We start from the raw sequence: 23,824 nt of genomic DNA, 5'->3' as shown, positions 1-23,824 counted from the left end.
TCTCTGGTTAATTTATAATGAATTTCCAAAGTCGGAACAGGAAATCCAGAAACCGTTCTGGCCCTGTCTTACGAGAACCTGAATATCTCTTAACATACTGTCCGTATGATTGTTTCGTTACTTTCCTATGAAAGTAGATTCATCAAGGTTTGTTTACATAATTTATTCACTATTTAATTCCCTTCCTACTATTTTTAGTGATTTTCCAAATCTACATCACTGCTGCTGTCAGCATCTGCCTTTAAGGTAGACTTTACCTATTTCATGGTTTCCATGATTCAACTAGCCCTTTTTGCATAAATAGCACAATTTATGATAGTGATTAACCATTCCCATGGCTAATCCTTTTCAAGCATATCCACACCGAATGATTATAACATTATACTCAAACACATATAAGCCATTTTCGCATGGCTATCCAAAATTATACAAGTCCAAAGGGTCCACGACCCACAACAAACGGGTAGTCCTATACATGCCATTTCGAAGTTCAACCAAAATTGTACCAAAAAGGGGCTTTGATAGTGTGGGCGACTTTGACTTCAAGATCCCGAGTCCGATAGCTGGAGAACCAAATCTATAAAACAGAGGAGCAATGAAACGGAGTAAGCAATTTATGCTTAGTAAGTTTTGAGCAAGGAATTCCAGCACAACAAAGTATAGCATTCATATAGCTAAACGGATAATTTCATATGCACAAATTTTCGATATCATACTTGCTTCACATTACCAACCCTTATGTACATACACAAAAGATCAACTTAGCCAAAGGCCGGTAGCTCGTTTATCAACTGAGCGAATACTTATTTGTAAGGGCTCAACTAAATTCAAGCACATACGAAACATACCTCAATGTTGGGATGTTTCTAGAGCATTAACTGAAATTTTTACAGCAAGACCATTCACTCCCAAATCACGTACCTTCGGAATTTAACCGGATATAGCTCCTCGTTCAAATGCCTTCGGGACATAGCCGGTTATAGTAACTCGCACAAATGCCTTCGGGACTTAACCCAAATTTAGTAACTCGCACAAATGCCTCCGGGACTTAACCCGGATTTAGTAACTCGCACAAATGCCTTCGGGCTTAGCCCGGAATTAGTATCTCGCACAAATGCCTTCGGATCTTAGTCCGGATATGGTCACTTAGCACAAAGCCTTCGGGACTTAGCCCAGACATCATTCAAATAACCATGCACATTTAACAATAAATCATGGCACATTCGTATTTCGTTTTCATTAGCAAAACTCAAACACAAGACATTTATCATTCTTGCAATTTCGGCTCAATAGCCACACACAAAGAGCATGATTTTGTTTGCTTAAAACATGATCTAATCAAATCTTAATTTAAGCTCTCTTACTCAAGAACTTACCTCGGATGTTGTCGAACGATTCCGATGGCTATTTGACCACTTTTTCCTTCCCTTTATCGGATTTATTTCCCCTTTGCTCTTGAGCTTAATTAAACAAATAAATTGATTTAATCATTTGAGCATCGAAAAGAGGAACACAAGGTACTTAGCCCATATTTATACATTAGACATTAAAGTCACATATGTACGGAATCATGAATCAAACTCAACATTAGCCAATTTTTCCCCCTTGGCCGAATATGCATGTCCATTTTGGGGCCGATTTCAACACTTAATACATTCTACAAGTATGGTCACTTGTATTGACTAAACACCCTTTTGTTTCAAGTTCAAAACTTGGCTAATACGCACATATATACACTAGTAAAGCATCCTCTCCCTTTCCATCAATTTAACACATGCATTGCTCATTAACATACAAAAGTTATATTCGGCCTTAGCACACAACTTGCTAGCCGATTCTTCCCCATCTAGCAACTAATGCAAATATGTGCTCACTCAAAATGCTAAAAAGGAGAGTCAAGAATCATCAATCCACCATCACATGCATCATTAACAAGCTTCATATTTAGCATGCAATGGCATTAACACAAATCCACCTAGGCCGAATCTTAACTCATCTTCATGCCTCATCACCACAACATCAAACATCAACCAAGAATGATGCATCCATGGCCGAGTGTCCTTTCCATCACATAGCAAGATTTAGACCATGGGCTAGGTAGACTCAAGCTAACAACTAAAATATACATGCATCTCATGGAACATCATCAAACATACCTTAGCCTAGCTACATGCATGGCCGAACCTCTTAACCTTTCTTCTTCCTTCCTCCTTAAAACTTTTGGCCAAGGATGAGCACTTTTTTTCTTTGTTTTTCTTTCTAGTTTCGGCAAAATGGGGGAGGGGAGAAACAACCACACACTTTTTTTTTATTTTCATCATATTCCCTTTCATTATTTAATTTCCATGCTCATTATTTTATTTTTTTTCCACCCATGATGCACCAACAAGACATGTCTATGACATGTCTTGCCCATCACACTTGGTCTACCATGCTTGTCATGGCCGGCCACTACTAATAGGGGGAATTTGACATGCAAGTCCCCCCTTTTTCCACATGCACTAATAGGTCCTTACGCATTGACCTATCACATTTTTAAAATTTTCTCACATAAGTCCTATTGACTAAATTCACATGCAATCGACTAATTCGAAGCTTGAAATTTTCACACATTCATAATTACATATTCTAGACAATAAATATCACATTCAAACATTTCGGTGACTCGGTTTAGCGGTCCCGAAACCACTTCCCGACTAGGGTCAATTTTGGGCTGTCACACCTACTGGAATTCCCAACTCACAGGCTAGTTCGCTCAAAATGTACGAGTGTGTACGCTAGGATTCGCTGCCTAGCCTGTCTTGTATCACCACCTCTACCTCGACCTCAACTGTGAGCCCCTGGTCGCACTAGGGTGAGGGTTGAGCTCTGAGTTTGCAACCTCTCTATTCGTTCTAGGCAGTCCCTTAACATATGTTATTTGGATCCGCACTTAAAGCATCCCCAATCAATTTATGGCATTCTCTAGGACACCTACGTTCGCAATGTTCATAGAATGGCCAACTAAACGGTCTAGGCGAGCCTCCAATACCAGCCACGGTGTTATTCTGCTATCACGACTGATTTGATCGAAAATTACGTTTTACATTTCTACTAGAGTTACGTGATTCGCGATCTCTTTGGTCGTTTGTCCAGACTGTCCAGTCATTCCTTTCTCTAACCCCATTCTAATTTGCAGAGCCTCTATTTGAATCTCCTCGATGGCCCTCGCTTTTTCAACCAACTCATCGAAGTTTGCCCTGTTATGTGCTACTAGATAAATTTGGATGTTGTGATGCAATCCAAAGTGAAACCTTTTGTACCGATCCCTTTCCAAAAAGACCATCTCAGCTGCGTATTAGGTAAGTCGCACAAATTTTACCTCATACTCAGCTATTAACATATCGCCTTGCACCCGTTTAATAAATTCTCACTTGCGAGCTTCCATGTATTGTTCACCTATGAAGTTCTTCTTAAATGTTTCAAGGAAGAAGTTCCAATTCAAAAGATTCATAGCAGTTCCTTACTTCACAGTGTTCCATCAACGATGGGTTTTGCTAGTGAGTAACGACATAGTACATCCAAGCTTTTCCTCCTCTGTACAAGTCATTTGCTCAAGGATCTTCTTAACAGCTCGAGCCAATATTCTGCCTTTGTAGGATCAGCTCCCCTGATACCACTAAACTCATTCCCACCTAGGGCTTGTTGACGCTCTAAAGGCAATCCTCGATTGGCTGGGGTAGTATTAGTACTAGCGACACATTGGAAAGCCCCGATCATGGCTTGTACCAATGGTTCCACACTTTTATCTAGAACATTTTCCCTACGAGGTCGCACAAGTAGTGTCGAAGTCCTGTCACCCTCTAGAGGGCTTGCAGTTTCATTACCACTACTCACACCCTAGTTGGCACGGTTCGCACTAATGTTAACTCATCCCATAGGCATCCTGTAATTTCTAATTACACAAAACAACTACGTAGGTGAGTAGCGAGAAGCGATCCTTGGCATGACCTAAAAGAACATGCTAATAAAGGCAATGTGTTCCCAATTCTATTCCAAACAATCTCCCAAAAATTTATTTATGGGCTCATATAATAGAAAGTTCGCATGGTAGGGTTTGCAAAACAATCAAACAACTAGTAAACCCACCCATCAAACCTATCGAGCCTAGTGAACCTAACAAATTAACCAAACATGGCTTTGATACCATTGAATGTAATACCCCAAACCTGACCGGGACAGTCTAACCCAAATGCAAGGTGTCACATTAACCACCAGAGTGACTCTCCGATCAACACCCACAAACCTCCAACACACCGCACATTAATAGGTTTATATGTCATCATATAATGGAAAATTTTAAGCCATGGATTAAGGTATGAAAGATTCAAGGATTGCGTTCTTAAGGTTCGCACCCTAAGTTCGCAGTATGTTACCTCGCAGCAATGTTTCGCTCTAAAATAGGAAAGCTAAGAATAGCCCTTGCGAGCTGTTCCTTGTCATCACTCTGTGAGTCACGATTTGGGACTTAGGAAGTAATAGGTTGAGGAAACTCTCCTCAGAGTCTTGCATATGGATTTTGGCGAGCTATGACTACTCTAAATATATGGCAAACCCCTTACTGTGAATTGTCCCATTTTAAGAGTCCTCACGAACCCTTCGGGTTAGACGAGCTGGGCTTGCACATTAGGTACTATGTGAATAAACTTAAATTGTTTAAATCTTGATTTATACATGAATGTAAATTCATTAAACATGAGCAAGAACTTTTAAGAAAACATATCATCCATATACCTAAATTTTAGCACGAGTAATCATTAAGAACTCGTAGTTACATAAAGCATTTCTAGGAGATAATAAAATACGACTTAAATTCTAGGATAACTTTGGTCCACATTGCCTTATTTTTCTAGAAATCAACCATTTCGATTACTCAGGAAAATATGTTGAATTTTTGACTTCGTCGCGTACTCTCACCCAACGCTACCTATCTGAGAGGTTACAAAGAGTGTGTGAGTTTACAACTCAGTGAATGAACAGAAAAACCAATTAGCACGCACAAAAACATAAGTTAAGTAAGAGCTTATTTTAGTTACTATCTGCGAACCAAGTTCGCCAAAGTTACATGAAGTCTAGTTCACAGTTACGCACTATCAATTAATATAAAAAAATAAAACATGATAAGTTGGAAAGCTAGTTCTTATTCGCATATTCTTTTCTATTGAATAAACGAATCTCCTTATAACTTCTGCACTTTGCTCAAAGAGTCTAACATATCTCACAAGTGTTGTATTAAGCTAACACTCTCCATCACTCTAGCATGTCCATTGAATAGAGCTTAGCTCGACATTCCTTTATTCCTCCTATTTTGTCTCAGAGCCTCTCACCCAAATCACAAAACACAAAGATGAGTACTAATAATCCTATGGCATGTCATTATATCCAACGGATCTTAAAAGATTTTAGTGTCAAAAATTTTACAAACACATAGAGCTCACAATTTATGAGGAGCTCGCAAAACATATAATCACATAGAGCTCGCAATTTGTAAAGCTCGCAAATCTTGTTCATATATATATAGCTAGCAGTATTGAGCTCGCATATCATTGTTCAAATAATCACACATTTAAACACAATCATAAAATAGAGTTTTAGAGAATGCTTACTCTTCGTAACTTAGGGTAAAAGCCTAAGCTCCTGATTAATACTATGGTTCACACATACAAGTGGCGATCCCTAAACACTCACCAGTTTGCTGAAAGCTTTAAACAAGCTTCGCCTTTCCCTTTTCATAAACGACCTTACCAGGCTCGCAACTTCACAAACATTTTACACACATATCACTAATAGTTAAAGCACATTTAGACTCATTCAATAACTCAAGCGAACCTAGGTTGATACATTTTGGTCTTATGGCAAACGTAGTTTCCTTTGTTGCAAATTTACTTAAAGGCCCTAAAGTTACTTCTAATCACCTAGCACAACGTAGAAACAGAGTCTTACCTTGAATCTTTAACAAAAGCAAGCTTAGTTTTTTATTTGCAGCACCTCAACAGAAAACGAGAAAGAATGAAAATATGGCTAATAAAAAAGTTTTAGTATTTATAAAGGTTAAAATCCTTCATTGGCAGAGTTTTAATTCCTATGTAACTAGGGTAGTTTAGGACGAACGGGTCTCCTAACGAGAAGAGGTCATGCATGACTCTAATTTAATTAAGGAAGGAAACTGTTTCCTCAACTCTTCTCAAATAACTATACAACTACTCCTACTTTCACCTTTTTTGCAATTCAATCGCTAACTTTGTTAACCAATCAATTTAGGTCCTTTAATAGTCAATAACGATAGGTCCTTTAATAGTCAATAACGATTCGCTGGTCTAAACTCCTAAACCCTATTTAAAAATGTTACACATGGAATTTCCATTGATCTGATATTCATATATGAACTTTTGGAGGTTGGTTTTTGTATTTTGCATCAGACTTTCGCTTGAATACTGTTTAATATCAAAGTTTGTAATTCAAATCTATTTTATTTATTTAAATAACGAATTTAGATATTTAAATTTAATATTTATTTATATATTTCAGGCATAGTTATATATTTTTAATTCATTTGACATTCAACCTTCAAACTTTTTTTAAAAAATAAATAAAATTTTTAAAAAGTTCATAAAAAAAATTAATCACATAAAAAAAATAAAAGTATAAATATGCCCTATAAAACTTGTTTCGTTGAAAGAAAAGTATGATTAAAATTTAAAGGTTGAGACCGAAGTGCAAAAAAAAAAAAATGGGCCAAAATATCCTTAAGGGTTAAATGTTTAATGGAGACAAATATTGAATCGAATGCAGCTCTTAATGATGAGAATCGGGATAGAAACCCTTTCCTAATAATTTTTCCAGAGAGTGGTCACCCATACGAAATATAATAACAATGGATTTTTAACACTACAATCAGTTTCCTACAAAATAATTGGGATTTTCAAAGTGTTAAAGAAGAACAAAGAAGTGCTTCTGGAAGCTCTACTCCTCAAATAATTGAAAATGCATTTACACAAACAACTCATTATATAGATAGGAAGATTAGAGGAATATAAGATGCCAACCCCAAAACACTACAAAAATAAAATACAAGCACATGTAAATATTGTTCAATACCTTCACCTGGAAATAGACCCAGACCTGGGCTTGGTCCTCACAGGTTGCAACCAATCAATGTTTGCTATCATACTAGCCTACTAAATCATCTAGCCTTGTCAGCTGCCTTTGTTTGAGGAAGGGTTCCAAAAACTCTGTCCCAAAACGCTGAAGTGATCCCAAAGCCCTTATTTTGGATCCTAAAGTGATGGTTCAGGTGATATTTCTGCAATAAAAATGATCAAATCAAGCTACGGAACACTTGTGACACAAGTGTTAACTGCTACTTTGATAAGGTTTAAAATCTGCTTTCATTAAATCCATGGGGCTGAAAATTTATAGCGACAACCTGCTCTAGATAATGTGTTAAACTAGCAAGAAAAGTTGCCTGCGACTAGTTAAAACATAAGTTTCTTACCTTAAGGCTTTTAGGAACTTGGTTGGTGGGCTGACCATGGTGTAGGTAGTAATGGGTGACATCATACATAACATACCCAAGTAAACCTCCTCCAAACAAAGCAGGAGTAGTGGACGGAGTGGCACAAAACTTAATCAGATTCCAGAACTAGTAAAGACCAAAAACGGTAAGTGGAACGCAAGTAAACAGAATAATCCAAAGATACATGAATTGCACATGCAATAAAATGCTTTTGATGCAAACTTTCACAGTTCAAGGTTTTGAAGGATTTTACAGAATAACAGGAAACAAAATTACCATGTAAAAGAACATTAGACACAAACTATTATCAAAACTCAGCTGTCATCTACTCGAATGGGAGACCTAACTAGCATCATCATGTAATATATGAACAAGAATTGAAGTAAAATAACACACCGGTATGCATAATATAGCAGCTGCAGCAGGTGGAAAAACAAGCCTCAGGCCGTCCATAGGGTGCTTGTGGTGGCAGCCATGAAGAAGATAGTGTATGGTGTTTCCCCTATATCAAAGTTCCCAATGAATTATTACATCTTTCTAGCATACTATGAAGGCTAATATGCGCAGAAAAGGCAATAAAATTTGCAATACAAAAGTAAAATATGCATTTGATGTTTTTCTACAAGAGTTGTGAACCAAGGAGAGAAGGAACTAACCAATAACTCTTAGTTTCAATGTGGAAAAGGAATCGGTGTAAAACATATTCCACAAATGTCCACAGAAAAATGCCAAAAGCAACCATTAAAGCGGTTTGGGGAAGTGTATGCCCCATACGTACGGACATTGAAATGCACCAGCAAACAACAGGCAGCCATATGGTTGGAATTGCCCACCAGGCAGTGCGAGTCAAGAACTGTTTCAAGTAAAACAAGCCAAAGATGCATTAGCACGCACTTACAACAAAGTGCATCAGTAATGCTTAATAAAATATTTCAAAATGTTTATAAATACCTCCCAAAAATCACTATCAAAGAACCTAGGACCTTCCTTGCTCACAATAGGCTGATGAACCCACTCCTGATAACTTTCTCCAAGGTGACCAACCTGTCGTAGATCATTAAACAGTCAAAATCAGTAGTTTTCAACTAGAAAAATATCAATCTCCCTCATGCCTAACATTGCTAAATAGTATTTAAACTGCAAAAAAGGAAGCAATGAAATCAATGAAAGAAACAGAACAAGAAGTGGTAAAGAAGTTTGTGTCTAATTAACACCACCAAGAAATCAAATCAAGGAAATAAACAAAAGAAATACAGGACTAATGAAGCAATAAAAAATTTCACAAACATATCTATATGTCGCTATTTTAATCACATAAGAAACTATATAAGTGAACTGAAAACCAGTTACACCATAGCTGTCACCACGCATGCTTGTTCCACAAGATAAACCAAAATCAAACATATGATCTTGGTACCTGGAAGACAAGGGGTTTATTCAAATCAACGGTAAATTTGTGTGCAACCATCTTCGCAACTGCATTAAAGAATAAATCTGTTTAGCAAAGGATTAATGAATTAGTAATTTTTGTTTGAAGAATAACAAAAAGAGTGAGGATGACACAAGATTCCACTTATGTCAGGCTACTCCATGGAATTTGTACCATTACTTAACCTCAAAATTCCAATTTTCAAACACATTTCGACACTCAACACTCGAGGATAAAAATCATGAATCAGATTCCCACAGGGACGAACCACAAATTAATTTTTTTAAAAAGTTGTTCAAATTATAAAATACTAAATAAAGATTCGGTTACATCATATCTCAGCCATCAATCAGAAATTTGCAGGAAAAGGGAAAAAGGAAAAAGAAACAGTGCTACTAAAAAAATTAGTAAATCAAGCACTTATATTCCTATTACCCCAAATTTCTAAGCACCCAACCAGCATAACAACACAATGTACTTAACTGAAACATCAACGAAAACCCAGAATTCAGAAGAAAAGAGAAAATAAATTACAGCAGATCTAGAGATTAAAGAAAAACACAAAAATAAAAAGCCAATAAGAAAATTAAAAAGAAAGAAAGAAAGGAAGCAGAACCAACCAAAGACAATGTGGGTTGAAGCTAAGCAAACGCACCAAAAAGCTAGCTTCTCAATGTGAAGAGAAGCTAAAATAGAAGAACAAGGTTTGTATACTTTAGTGAAGCAAAGAGAAGACTGAGAAAGAAAAGGGACAGGATTTTGGGGTATAAATTAAGTGTAGATAAATCGTGGGAGATGATATCAGCCGTTGATTTAAAAAAGAAATATTGTTGGGTATCGAAGAATAAAAAGGCCAGCGGATCTGTCTCACGTTGGATTCTAAATTTCTAACGGTTGCCAGTCTGGCATATTGAAGATCCAGCTTCGTATTTGCGGTGGGGTGGGGGTGGGGTGGGGGTGGGGGTGAGGGAACTATTTTGTATTTTGCTCACATGGTATGCAAGAATGTGAATGCCGAATTTTGCTGATGTGCTTAAAGGGTGTTGGTTGCTGACTGTGGGGTGAGCATTTGGTTAATTTAATCAATTTAACCGATCTTAACATAAAATAATCAAATTAATCAAGCTATTAATGGATCAAATATAAAGTGTTCAAATGTCTTTTGATTGAGTTTAATGTCATCAGACACAAATTTTTGTTTTTAATTATAGAAATAGAGTAAAGTCTGAATAACAAATACGATTAGAACGATTCGAATTCAGATTACACTTGAAGCGATGAACATCCTGACCATCAAACTATATAATTTGACAAATTAAATCACATCAACTCATATTATTAAAATATAAATGAGAATAAATGTAAATATAATAAATATACTTATGTCTTTTAAATTTTCATTTATTTAAAATAAATTACTACTAAATAAGTCAAGCTTTTAAATAATTTTTTTATTAATACATTTTTCTATGATAATAGTTAATTTTTTATATAATTTTTTAAATATTATACTTTCCTTTTTTTTTGTTAATAATAATATATTATACATTCCTTTAAAACACTATTTATGTTTTCAAGATAACTTCATACATTTTTTAATATAACTATCTTTTTAGAATTTTCTTTTACCATTTAATCCTTTTTTAAATTTATTAAATAATTACCGTAAAAATCATTTATTTAAACATTAATTACTTTATTTTAAATTAGTGTCATAGTTATGATAATAATCGGTTATAAGAGCAATTAATAAAAAAAGCCTAAAATTAACCGTATGTTTAGATTGAATAAAAATAAAGAGAAAAAGAAGAGGAAAGTAATACCTTTGTTTTGAATAATTTTTTTTATTTAAGGAGAGTTGAATATTGGTAAAAGTATTAGAGAAGTCTCTATGTTCTAGTGTCACGGACTTAGAATTTTTCCACGCGATCCGTGCAGCCTTAGGCAGTTTCTTTGCTTAAAAACGCCTAAGTCAACCTAACACGCAATGATAATGGATTCAACAGTAAAAACACCTAAGTCAGCCTAATCTCGCTCGATAAAGGATTCAACAGAATTCCCTCAAGGCACCTACGAAGAACAGCAGAAGAACGAAGTAAGAACGAACTTTGAAAGATGAACAAAAGCCACAGAAGAGAAAGAACACTTGAGACAAAAGTTTGAGTGAATACTCTCAAAATTCTTATTTACAACTGAATGCGTTGCAATGAGCAAAGAGATCTCTATTTATAGTTGAGCCTCAAAGTACATCAAGGGCTACAATTAAAAGCTGTATACAATTAGAACTCTAAGACACAATTAGAAGCTGTATACAATTAGAACTCTAAGATTACATAATCATATCTTATTGGATCACTTTCCATATTTACCGGGCTCTTGAGATGGGCTTTTAATCTCTCCAGGCACCGGGCCAGTTTGGTTGGGCCAAATGACCTCCTTCAAATACGATGGATCATACAAGTTTGTCATGGTTGCATGCTCCCATGCACAACCCATGACATTCTCCCCCACTTGATCTAGCGACGCCCTCGTTGCATCCTCCTTATGAAACTGATCAATCTTCCCTTGGAATTGCCACAATGCATCGGCAGGTTCCCAACTTGCTTCGCTATTAGGAAGTCTCTTCCATCGAACTAAGTACTCATGCCGTGGTCGGTGGTACTTTTGTCTAATTATCCGATCTGCCTCAATGTTTTCGACTTCACGATCATACGACACCTTTACCCCCATCGGTGCTCATTCGGACTTGCCTCGATTTGGATCTTCTTGATCCCCATGAAATGGCTTAAGCATGCTTACATGAAAGACCGGGTGGACTTTAAGTTTTGCTGGCAACTCAAGCTTGTAGGTTACCTTACCTACTCTCTTCACAACTTTGAATGACCCATCATACCTTCGCACAAGACCCTTGTGCAAGCCAGTATATCGCAAAATCAAGTGTAGTTTAGCGAAGACTGAGTCACCCACTTGAAATTGTATATCCCTTCGTTTTTTATCAGCCCACTTCTTGCTACGCTTACTTACCTTGTGTAAACAAGCTCTAGCCAAGTCATTCTTCTCTTGCCAATCTTTTGCGAATCGATAGGCTGCTAGATTTGGTCCTGTATAATGGGTCACAACAGTGTTGGGTGTAAGTGGTTGTTGACCCGTCACTATTTCAAATGGACTTTGATTCGTGGCCTCACTTCGCTGCAAGTTGTATGAAAATTGGGCCACATCCAATAACTTTGGCCAATCCCTTTATGTGGCACTTACGTAGTGGAGAAGATATGTTTCCAACAAGGCATTTACTCGTTCAGTTTGGCCATCGATTTGTGGATGCATGCTCGTGGAAAAGTTCAAATCTGAGCCCATTGACTTGAACAACTCCGTCCAAAATCGGCCCGTAAATCGCCCATCTCGATCACTAATAATAGACAGTGGCACTCCTCAATATTTCACCACGTATCTAAGAAACAACCGAGCCGCTTCCTCAACAGGACACTCCTTAGTCACCGGAATAAATGTCGCATACTTTGAAAATCTGTCCACCACAACAAGAATACTCCCAAACCCGTCAGACTTAGGCAAACCAATAATAAAATCCATGGATAAACTCTCTCATGGCCTTTTCAGAACTGGCAAGGGTTGAAGCAAACCGGCTGGAGTCTTTAACTCAACATTATCTTGTTGGCACACTAGACAAGTTTTCACATAGGTTTCCACATCAGCACCCATGTGAGGCCAGTAATAACGTTCCTCCAAAAGGGCCAAAGTGCGATACATCCCTGGATGGCCTGCCCATTTCGAGTACTCCTTCATGACTTCCTTACGGAGTTTCCCATAATGGGGCACATAGAGGCGGTGTCCATGAGTGTATAACAGTTCCCCATCAAGCCAAAATCTTCTTGTTTTTCCCTCCTTGGCAAGCTCAATCAAATTTTTGGCTGTGGGATCATGGGACAATCCCTCTCGAATGTATTCCAACAAGGAACCATCAGGTTGACTAATTGCTGCGAATTCCATCTTTCGACTGAGTGCATCAGCCACAATGTTGGCACTTCCTGGTTTATATTCCATTGTAAAATCAAACTCCGCTAGTAAAACCTGCCAACGAGCCTGCTTGAGAGACAACTTTTTCTGGGTTAGAAAATAACTATTGGCAACATTATCGGTAAGGACCACGAACCTGGAACCCAATAGATCATGTCTCAATGTGCGCAAGCAGTGTACTACCGCAGTCATCTCTTTCTCTTGGACCGTATATCTAAACTCCATCTCATTAAGCTTTCGACTCTCAAAAGCAATTGGGTGTCCATCTTACATCAGCACTCCCCCTATAGCATAATCTGATGCATCCGTGCGTACCTCATAAGGCTTCGCAAAATCTGGCAAGGTAAGTACGGGTTCCCTCGTCATTTCTTGCTTCAATTGATTAAAGGCCTTCTCACATTCCGGTTTCCAATCTCATACCTTCCCATTTTTTAACATGTCCGTCAAGGGAGTGGTAATTCTAGAATAGCCTTCAACAAAGCGTCGATAGTAATTTGCCAACCCAAGGAAGGATCTCAATTCCATTACCTTGGTTGGAGGCTCCCACTCTGAAATGGCTCGAACCTTGCTCTTATCTATTCGGATCTTACCACCTCCCACAATATGGCCTAGGAATGACACCTCTTGTTGGGAAAATGAGCATTTCTCCTCCTTGATGAACAGCTCATTTTCCCTCAAAGTTTGGAGCACTTCCCTCAAGTGTCCCATGTGCTCTTCAAGAGACTTGCTATACACCACAATATCATCAAGGTAAACAACCACAAAACGATCAAGAAATGGTTGAAGTACCTTATTCATTAGGGTACAGAATGTAGCTGGGGCATTCGTGAGTCCGAAAGGCATCACAAGGAACTCATACGAACCGTACCGTGTCACACAAGCTGTCTTTGGTTCATCTCCCTCGGCTATCCGAACTTGATGATACCCTGATCTCAGATCTAACTTAGTAAACCATCTTGCACTACCAAGCTGATTAAACAAATCTACAATAAGAGGAATAGGGTACCTATTCTTCACAGTGATCTTATTTAGAGCTCGATAATCGATGCACATTCTCAAGGACCGATCATGTTTCTTTTGGAATAACACTAGGGCACCGTATAGGGGTTTAGATAGTCTAATGAATCCTGCATCCAAAAGTTTATTCAATTGTTTCCGTAACTCTTCTAATTCTGGCGGAGACATACGATAGGGGGCCCTTGCTGGCGGCACCACATTGGACACTAACTCGATTTTGTGGTCCACCTCCCTCTTGGGTGGCAAACTTTTAGGCAACTGAACAGACATTACATCTTGAAATAATTGCAACAATTGACCCATTTCTTTCGGGGTCTCACAAACAGACTCAGCGGTCTCTTCGATCTTTAAGGTTGCTAAATATGAGACTTCATTTCTACGTACACCTTTAGCAAACTGAATTGCTAACAGTGTTTTTCCCTCAAAGCTTCTTTTCCTTGTCACTTTCACCATGCATTGATGTTTCGCGTCCAAAATCACCATGTAATTGCTCGAAGGGGCAATAAGAGCATTAACCTGATTTAGGAAGCTTAGTCCAACCACAAAATCATAATCATCAAGCGGTATTACCTTAATGGATACCTTCCCGGACCATTTGCCGAGCTGAAGATCCACTCCTTTTGCAACCCTTTTGATTGGAACACTTTTTGAGTTTACTGTTTTGATTTGACCCACTTCATTATCTATCTTGAGGCCCATTTTACAAACAGCCTCCTCGAACATGAACAATTGGAAACGTCTGTGTCAATGAGCGCATTCAATTTTCTGCCAGCCGCAATGATGTCTACAAACATCAAACCATGGCTCATTCGATCTTCGACACCCCCTAGTATCGAGCCAAGATTGTTATCCTCCACATTGGACTCCCCCTTTGCTTCCATAGCCATGAGAGCGGCCTTCTTTGGGCAGTCCTTGATCATATGTGGACCATCACAGTGAAAGCAACTTATAGGCCCACTCTTTTTCTTGTCCCAAGGCTTCTTACCATTGCCGTTCCTAGTGGGCCTTTCTTTATCTCCCCCACTATTACTCTTTTGATTAAATCTGGGCTTAGAAGAATTGGCATTGTCTTTCTTCCCACCAAATTCAGCAAGCGATTCTGCTACGGACATAGCCTTGGTGAGTTCTTGAACTCCTCGACGTTGCAACTCCTACTTCGCCCACGGTTTTAATCCGTCCATGAAATAAAAGAATGCCTCTTTCTCCCCCATATCTGAGATTTGAAGCATAAGTTCGCTAAACTCCTGCACATACTCCCTCATAGTGCCTTGTTGCGCAATCCGACACAACTTTGCCCAAGCCTCATCCTGGGCATACTCTGGGTAAAACTGTGCTTTGAACTCACATCGAAACTCCTCCCAAGTTTCGATTTCGGTCCCACCACATCTCACATCAGTGGACTTACGACGCCATCATAACAAAGCAACGTCAGATAAATACATCGCAGCAGTAGTTACCTTAGTGACATCCTCTGTGATGCCTTTGGCAAGGAAGTATTGCTCGATTCCCCACAGAAAGTTGCCCACATCTCTTGCAGACCTTGTTCCCTTGAACTCATTGGGCTTGGGAACATCAATATTGGGCTTGGGTGCGACAGCAGCTAACCCACCATTGCCCAAAACAGCCTTGTAGATTGTGAGTTCACCCTTGAGCTCCGCAATCTCCCCTTTCAAAGCCACCACCATAGTCTCAATGGCATCATCTCTACCCGTCAACTGTTCCACATTGTTCAACACATACACTTTGAGCTGCTCCTGCATTTTAAAATGTACAAAATAGCCCCTCCGTTAAATTTGTGTCTCTTAAAAGATGATGTGGAACATTAATTTAAATGGTTAATTACTAATTTGGTCCCTGAACCATAGCTAAAATATTGTTTTGATTTTTTTAAAAATTTTCTTAACACTAATTCTAAAAAATTATAAAAATATTTAAAATAAATATAAATTATTAAAAATTATGTTGAAAATTATGTTAAAAACTCAATAAATATAGCCCTCAGTGTTTACAACATTTCTCATTTTAGTTCTAATTCTTAAAAAATTCAATAAATTTTACACTAAGTATTTACAAAATTTGTCAATTTAATCCTAACTCTAAAAAAATCATTTTTAGCCCTTTATAACTTACCGACTAACACAGTAAGGTATTAAAATAAGAAAAGAGCTAACTCTAGTAAGTCACTTGTAAAAGGACTCTAAAAAATTTGGATAGAACACAAAAAATTTAAGGTAAACTATACCAATTGTCCCTAAACTTTGTTTCAAATTATATTTCAGTCACCCAACTTTCAAAAGTTATATAATAGTCACTAACATTATCAATATGTTACATTTTGATCACTTGTCTATTAACTACCATTAAGAGGACAACGTGGCACACTAATTTAAATAGTTAATTACTAAATTAGCCATTGAACTATAAGTACTTTTTTTTAAATTTAACCTTAATTCTAAAAATATTTTTAAATTTTTTTAAAAATTACAATAAAAATTACAGTAAAATATATATATTTTTAAAAGTAAATCTGCTATAGATTTTTTTCCCTTAAGAAATTAAAACTAGATTTTTATTAAAACAAAAATTAAATCAAATTTTATCAAAGATAAAACTTACATCCAAAGAAACTCTTTTTTGATGAATCATGGTGTTTTTTTTTTCTTGAAAAATTGAACTCTCTTTCAATAATGAGAAACATTTCTATTTTCAATAAAATTCTCTATTTGATGAAAACTATCTAATGCAATGAGACACTAACCTTACTTGTTGAAGACATTCTCGAGTGTAATTCTAAAAGTACTCATTTCAATAAAATCATGATTTTATTACTATTGAAATACAATCAAACCAAAGAAACAACACATTTGCAGTAAACAAAATCTTGCAATTTTGCGTCTCTCTTTGGCGACGAAGAAGAAGATGAAGACAACGAGCTCCTTTCGCTACTTCTCCACCTCTGGAGACATGATGATGGCTTTGGAGTTTTATTTTAAATTAAAATTTCACTTTTATATTTTATTTCTTCTCATAAATTTAAAAAATTATTTTTTAAAATTTTAAAACCCATGGAGTCCTTGATTAGAATTCAAAACTTTATATTAAAAGTTCAAAACACATAAATTGTTAAACCCAATAACTTAAACATTAAAGCTACTTAGGGTATTAAACAATAAGATCTTCAAATCAAAAAGTTTGTAATAGCTAAGGAGACGCGGAAATGAGTGATCAAAATTTTATACACTATCAAGAGATACGAAAGAATAGGAGATGTGAAAATGAGTATTCACTAAAGTAGAAGAAAGTAAAAATTAAATAAATTTTTATGTACTTTTTAGTTAGAAGCATGTACAATGAAGATAGAACTGAACATTAACGGAAGCATAAGAAATTTGAAAGTGAGTAACCAAAACTTTTAGTTGATTTTTTTTTTACTTCAATCAAGTTTTTGTATTTATAATTTTTAGAAATTTTTTATTTATAATTTTTATTTTTAAAAATAGTTTAACATACTTTTTAATATATTTTTATTATTTTATATTTATTTTTAAGATTTTTTTATTTTTTTAGAATTATTGTTAAGAAAGATTTTAAAAAATCAAAATGATGTTTTAGCTATAGTTAAGGGACCAAATTAGTAATTAACCATTTAAATTAACGTTCGACATCACCATTTAACAGAATAATTTAACAGATAGGCTAATTTGCACGTTTCGAAATGTATAAAGGTTAATTTACCAATTTTTTAGTAGGGGCCAGAATACAATCCATCCCTAAGTACAGGGTCTTCCCTAATACTTTTATCGTTAAATATCCTTACTTTCTCTTGAGTTACTCATTTTTTAATTACTCAAATTATAGGGAGAAGTTCGGGACAGGAAAGTAATGTTTTCTTTAAGATTCAAAATATCATTTTTATCATATAAACGTTTCAGGTAAGTTATTTTATAAGAATGATATGATTGGGAAGTTATAAAGTAATTATTTACTTAAGTTTCCAAAATTTTACCAAACAAAGTAAAACATCTTTCACTTTTCTTTTATTTTTTAATTTGAATTATCCAAACAAAACAAACGGAAAGTATAGCTTCTGAGAAAAGAGGTAAAATAAAATGAAATGATAACATTTTTGTGTTTGTACAATTTAGTATCCTCTATTTTCTTTTAAAATAAAGGTTACTTTTTGTTTGTCCTGAGTCTCATGACTTGTGGAAAAAGTTAAAAGGAAAACTGGAAAAGTAAATGATTAATTAAAATATAAATTGTTTATTGTCTTTTACATAAAATATTTTATTAAAAGATTATAACACAACAATCATTTTGATATAACATTTCTTTTTCCATATTCAACCAAATAAGTTTTTGTAAAAATAATTTAAAGAAATTCAAATAGGATTTAAGTAACTCAATTTATTTATTCAAATTCCACCAAATTTTTTTTATGAATTTTCAAAAACACTAAACATTATTTCATTTAATACTGTAGAAAAAAAACACTTAAGCTTCAAAATGTCGTTTTTACTTAATTCTAATATATTTTGTGTTATTAAAATTGTCTTTATATTTTTACAAATTTAATAATATTCATATTGTATATTTATATTATGTACTCTTAATATCATTATTTTTCTTTCGTTTATTTTTTTAACTCATGAAATTTTAATAGTCTTTTTTTTAAAAAAAATTATATATCCAAACAAAATAATAAAAAATACATGTGATGCATTCTAAGTACTAAATAGCATTTAAAACAATCTTATGAGTTGTAAAATTTTGCATCAAAACATACCCTTACTTTCTTTTATAATATTAATTCTAATGTTTCATTACTTAAATGACTTAAAAGTTTTTGGCGCCACCAACATGCCACGTTAACAATTTGCATTAAAAATCTATTTTTTAGTGGAGCCATATAGAATGGCGTCACTTGTATAAATACTAGAGAAATACTTTACTTTTTGAAAGTATGGAGGATTTAAACAATTTTACCTTTTTCTGGTGGAGCCAAATAAATTGGCACCACCAGATTCCAAGACAGTAACCTGTTTGCCTATTTACCTATTGAAACAAGTAAAATTTTTATATTTGTTTTTCATTCACGTTACCTTTTCTAATTCTTTGTCCTTTTTCATTTTTTTTCTTTTTAAGTTTTTTCTTTATTTATTTTTTAAGTTTTTTATTTTTCTTTTATTTATTTATTTTTTATTATTGGTTTTATAAAATTTTAAATATATTTTTTTAATAATATAAAACATTTAAAATATATTATTTTTAAAGACATGACTTTTTAAATTTATTATTTTTTATAATATTTTTAATGTATATTTTAAAATTTTTAAAAATATATTTATTTAATTTTAAATATAATTTTTTAAATTATGATTTTTTAAAATTATTTTTAAAGATATTCAAACTTTTTTAAAATTCTATTTAAAATTTTTAAAAAATAATATTTTATTTAAAAAGTGAAAATTGAGTTTATTGGAAAAAATAAAAAATGATTTATTTATTAAAAAATATTTATTTGTTAAAAAAATTATGGCTTTTTTTAAATATATATTAAAAAAGTAAAAATTTATATTAGAAAATTAAAAATATATATTATAACTGGTCACATTGTGTCAGTGATATCAACGATGTGACTAGTCATTAGCCTATTTGTTAGTTAAAAAAAAAAGATGAAGTCTTATTTAAAAAGGTGGGGTTTGGTCCCCCCTTCAATATTTGTAGAAGGAAGGAAGAAAAGAGAAAAAAGAAAGTAAGTTATTTCTGGTTTTTATTTTGTATTTTTATATTTTATAGTAATTGTAACATAATAATTAATTATATTTAATTTAAGTATTTTTTAAATTATGTAAATATCAAAATGTTTTCTGGAGCAAATATGGATCACACTTCATCGAGAATCAATGAAATAGTAAAATTACTTATAAATTAAATAAAAAAATCGTTTTAGTTTCTCGTTTTTTCTTACTAAGCACTACTTTGCTCAACGTGTTTTGATTACATAAAACTGATCTCTATGTGGTTATTATTATCCCTTTTTAACTCTTTTTTGCATGAAATTGATCTTTACGTGTTAATTATATATATTTTTTAATTTATGACACATTCATAAATTTATATATTAATTTTTTTAATATGACGACCTTCTGCTTAATTTTGCATTTTTATTGTGCTTGGTTCTATTTGTGGGGTACAAAAAAGTTATATTTTTCTTTAACGAGTGAATATATATTTTTATTATAAAGTTCTCGTATGTAAGATAAATTTTCGAGTTTGAATATGCCTAGTTTATATTATATGTAAAACTCTATACATTATTATAAATATCAATTCAATAAAAATAAGTCTTTTTTATTTTTATATTTACCCATACCACCTATGTTTTTAAGGAAATTATTGTTTTTTTTATGTACTTTTTGTAGTTATATGATTGCCATAGTTTTAATGCTTAACTATGATTAGGACATAATAATCACATTTGATTTCTATGTGTTATTATTAATATTTTATGAAAAATCTTCATTCGATTATTAATATTTTTTACTTATTTAATTTAACTTAAATAAAACGTACTTAGAATGGCTACGTTGGTATAGTATAAGTGTGATGTTTTTGTTTTCTTAACCTTTCAATTTTACGTTTCAGTATATAATTTTATGTTTAAATTATATAGATAATTGATTTATCATATTTTTATAAAAAAATTTACCATACAAGATGGGTATCGGGTTTTGAGGTTGCGGTTTCATTTTCCTAAGTACGATCCGGACGAGTGGATCATGCGATACTTAAAGTTGGCGACATTTAGGGAAGTCGCATTGATCCGAAGGTTTAACCTAAGGGTGAACTTAATATCCGCCTTGGTTGAGCAATGGTGTACGGAGACCCACACCTTCATTATGTCGTGTGGAGAGTGCACTATAACATTGGAAGACGTCGCTATGCAACTTCGGTTACGAGTTGACGGTGCTATGGTCACGGGTCGAAGCAAAGTGTTGGAACCTTCAGTACTATGCCACAGATTGCTTGCATAGTCCCCTAGTAATGGGGAACAGAATTTCACATGCTTGACATTGGCATGGTTGAGAGCAAATTTTAAGGAGTTATCGAGCACTGCCACTGAGCACAAGGTGATGTGTGCTGCTCGAGCCTATATTATGTAGCTGATCGGGGGTACTTATGTCGAACAACACGTCTAATAGGGTCCACTTAAAGTACTTGCCTCTATTGGAGGATTTCTGTCGTAACGGTAGTTACAACTGGGGATCGACAGTGTTGGCCATATTGTACCATGAGCTTTGTCGAGCAACAAAACATGGGGTTAGTAACATGGCTGGTTGTCTGGGTCTGCTACAATCCTGGGCTCTATACAGGATGTTGTTTCTAGTGGCTATTAGGCACCAACCATATCCGTTGCCACTTGTAAATAGGTAAAAATAAAATTACACTTAACATTTAACGACTCATAAGTGTGGATAATATTTTCTCAAGTTTAACTACTAACGTGTTTGTTTCGAGCCAAACATTAATCATTTACAGCCAAATGATAGAGGCATCTATCGGAAAGAAATTAATATGTATATTAATATGGTTTAAGTAACTTTGATTTAACTTATCCACTTGCAGTATGTGATGTGACTTGACTCATTATGTTATATTGTGCAGTTCTTGTGGATGTCGTATTCTGCACCGAATATTGTAACCCTTTTTTCCTCAGTGGGTTCATGCCAAAGCCTATGTGTGGTGCATTAACACGCCGGTGCTCAACTTCTCAACCGTTGAGTGGTACAACGGCGATCGAGTTATGCGACAATTTAGGTGTAGACAATTTGTGTCGGTCGAGCCACAACAATTTGATGATATCCACGGTAAGACCATATAATAGATTGGAGCGTGGAACATCAATGTTATGTAGCACTATAGAATGCCTGATACGATAGGCGGCCTGAGATGCACCCTTGTATGTTTGACTTCAGCCCATCGACTGAATACATGCAGTGGTACATAACTCGATGGTACAACTGAATACATGCAGATAGTATCGAATCACGGCTACAGACGTGGAAATCAACTTATGATGGAGCTAGAAAATCAACATATGGTGGAGCTCGACTCGGAGGACCAAACTTTGAACACATCAGGCCAATGGGTTGACGCTTTTTATGATGAGTCATAGAGCAGTTCATATCACCCGGACATGGAAAGTTCGTGTTCATATCACCTAGATATAAGCGGTTCGAGTTCATTTCACCCAGAGCAACCACCGATATCTTTTGATATGTTTGGTAATAACATGTACTCCGCCCCGCCTTAGGACATGTTCGATCCAACTGCAGATCCTCTTGATGTGTATAGTACACCCCAACATCCACCCTGTCAACGAAGGCCCATAAACCGCTATACTCCGATCAGTGATACCACTCCAGGTTCTTTCCAAGTTTTAGTTATGTAAATCTCAAGTGTTACGTAATATTTGTTGTATTGGTTTATAATTCCACAACTTATGTATTAGTATTTTTTGTGTAATTTATAATCTTTTAAAGTATTAAAAGTTGCAATTTTTAATTTTAAATAAAAGCTTAACACTAAACAATACAAACTTTATTTCCAAAAGACCATAAATTGCAAACATTGGGTACAACATTTAATTTCTTTCAGACCATGAAGATTGACCAATATAGACATTTTCATGGAGACACTTGCTCCAATTGTGGCCAACTGTTCTATATATGGTGCAACGCTTTGGATCGACTTGTTCTCTTATATCCATGTAGTTCTGAATGATCATTGTTGTTGGTCGACCTTTAACACTCCTACATAGTGACCGATCTGGCAACATCTTAAACGCAGGGGGTTGCACTTCTCATGTCAATATATCCCTTAATACAGGGAACTCATTACCCTAAATACGTAAAGTGTGTACACATCGTTGATATATTGTTCGACATTCAAACTGTAGGTAGCACACGCTGCAACCATATGCGCACACGGGTATCGCAGTGTTTGGAACATCCTGTACTCATACAGTCTATTTTGGAGATCAACTCCGTAGGACCGTGACAGGAGCCCCGACCGACAACAAATGTACTCTGTCACTCACAAAGTTTTCAAGTTTTAGGAATATAGTTCTGCATTCATCGACCTAGCCCTTTGAGCATTCTCTTTCATGGCATCCCTGACTTTTTCAACCTGCACGTATCCTGCCTCCAACTGTGTTGCTTGTTTCAACCCTATTTTTGGCATTAAGGTTGCTAGCCTGTAAAATGTGGCTGAAAAAACCACTGAAATTGGCAAGTGATTCATACGCCTCAAGACGGAGTTAACGACCTCAAAAAAGTTAGTTGTCATATGACCGTATCGATACCCCTCGTCAAAATGTTGAGCCTATTATCACTACTCCATTCTACCCAACCACTGTCTGAGAGAATGTTTGGACCCCACTATATCAATCTTTAACCTCGCCAACTTATGTTTGAATCGGTGTGCTTCCATCTCATATCCTACGTATGTATTCCAATAAAACACGTTACCATCCCAATTAGGAAATAGACTCGAAATATTTACAAATACAAATTTAAATACGATATTTTTACCAATGTCTACGATTCGTTTGTCCCAGTCTTTGTTCTTGTACTCATTGTAGAAGTTAACTGCGATGTGATGAATACAGTAGACAGACCTCCACAGAACCTCGGATTGCTGAATCGCAGTAACAAGGCCCTTCAATCTGTCAAAGATAATGCAAATGTTTTCTTGATTGACAACATGCCTCTGTAAGTTTCGAATGA

At 35.2% G+C, this 23,824-nt stretch overlaps 1 protein-coding gene across 2 annotated transcripts; it reads right to left on the bottom strand.

Moving 5' to 3' along the window:
• Nucleotides 1-270: 270 nt before the first annotated feature.
• LOC107910608 (dihydroceramide fatty acyl 2-hydroxylase FAH1) lies at nt 271-9,993 on the bottom strand. 2 transcript variants are annotated; one of them, XR_005910625.1, is made up of 8 exons: nt 9,605-9,882; nt 8,973-9,031; nt 8,507-8,599; nt 8,212-8,408; nt 7,952-8,057; nt 7,535-7,681; nt 7,138-7,342; nt 271-577 (listed from the first exon to the last, which is right to left on the bottom strand). XR_005910625.1 is itself a non-coding variant. In XM_016838514.2 (7 exons), exons 2-7 carry the CDS (start codon nt 9,021-9,023, stop codon nt 7,223-7,225), a joined length of 714 nt encoding a protein of 237 aa, XP_016694003.1. In that variant the 5' UTR covers nt 9,024-9,031; nt 9,605-9,993; the 3' UTR covers nt 6,904-7,222. The 2 variants fall into 2 exon arrangements, 1 of the variants encoding a protein (XP_016694003.1); XM_016838514.2 differs by lacking the exon at nt 271-577 and having other exon boundaries at nt 6,904-7,342; nt 9,605-9,993.
• Between the last annotated feature and the right edge of the window lie 13,831 nt (nt 9,994-23,824).

The sequence above is a fragment of the Gossypium hirsutum genome, chromosome D02 (genome assembly GCF_007990345.1).
Source record: "Gossypium hirsutum isolate 1008001.06 chromosome D02, Gossypium_hirsutum_v2.1, whole genome shotgun sequence".
Taxonomy (NCBI): domain Eukaryota; kingdom Viridiplantae; phylum Streptophyta; class Magnoliopsida; order Malvales; family Malvaceae; genus Gossypium; species Gossypium hirsutum.
This window is presented reverse-complemented; position numbering and strand designations above follow the sequence as displayed.

What these genes read in the sequence shown, in the direction of transcription:
- LOC107910608 (XM_016838514.2), bottom strand. Translation starts at nt 9,023, where the DNA reads ATGGTTGCACACAAATTTACCGTTGATTTGAATAAACCCCTTGTCTTC. An exon ending in ATAAACCCCTTGTCTTCCAG is followed by an intron (nt 8,600 to 8,972) that starts GTACCAAGATCA and finishes GATCTACGACAG; the next exon opens with GTTGGTCACCTTGGAGAAAG. An exon ending in ATTGAAACTAAGAGTTATTG is followed by an intron (nt 8,058 to 8,211) that starts GTTAGTTCCTTC and finishes ACTTTGATATAG; the next exon opens with GGGAAACACCATACACTATC.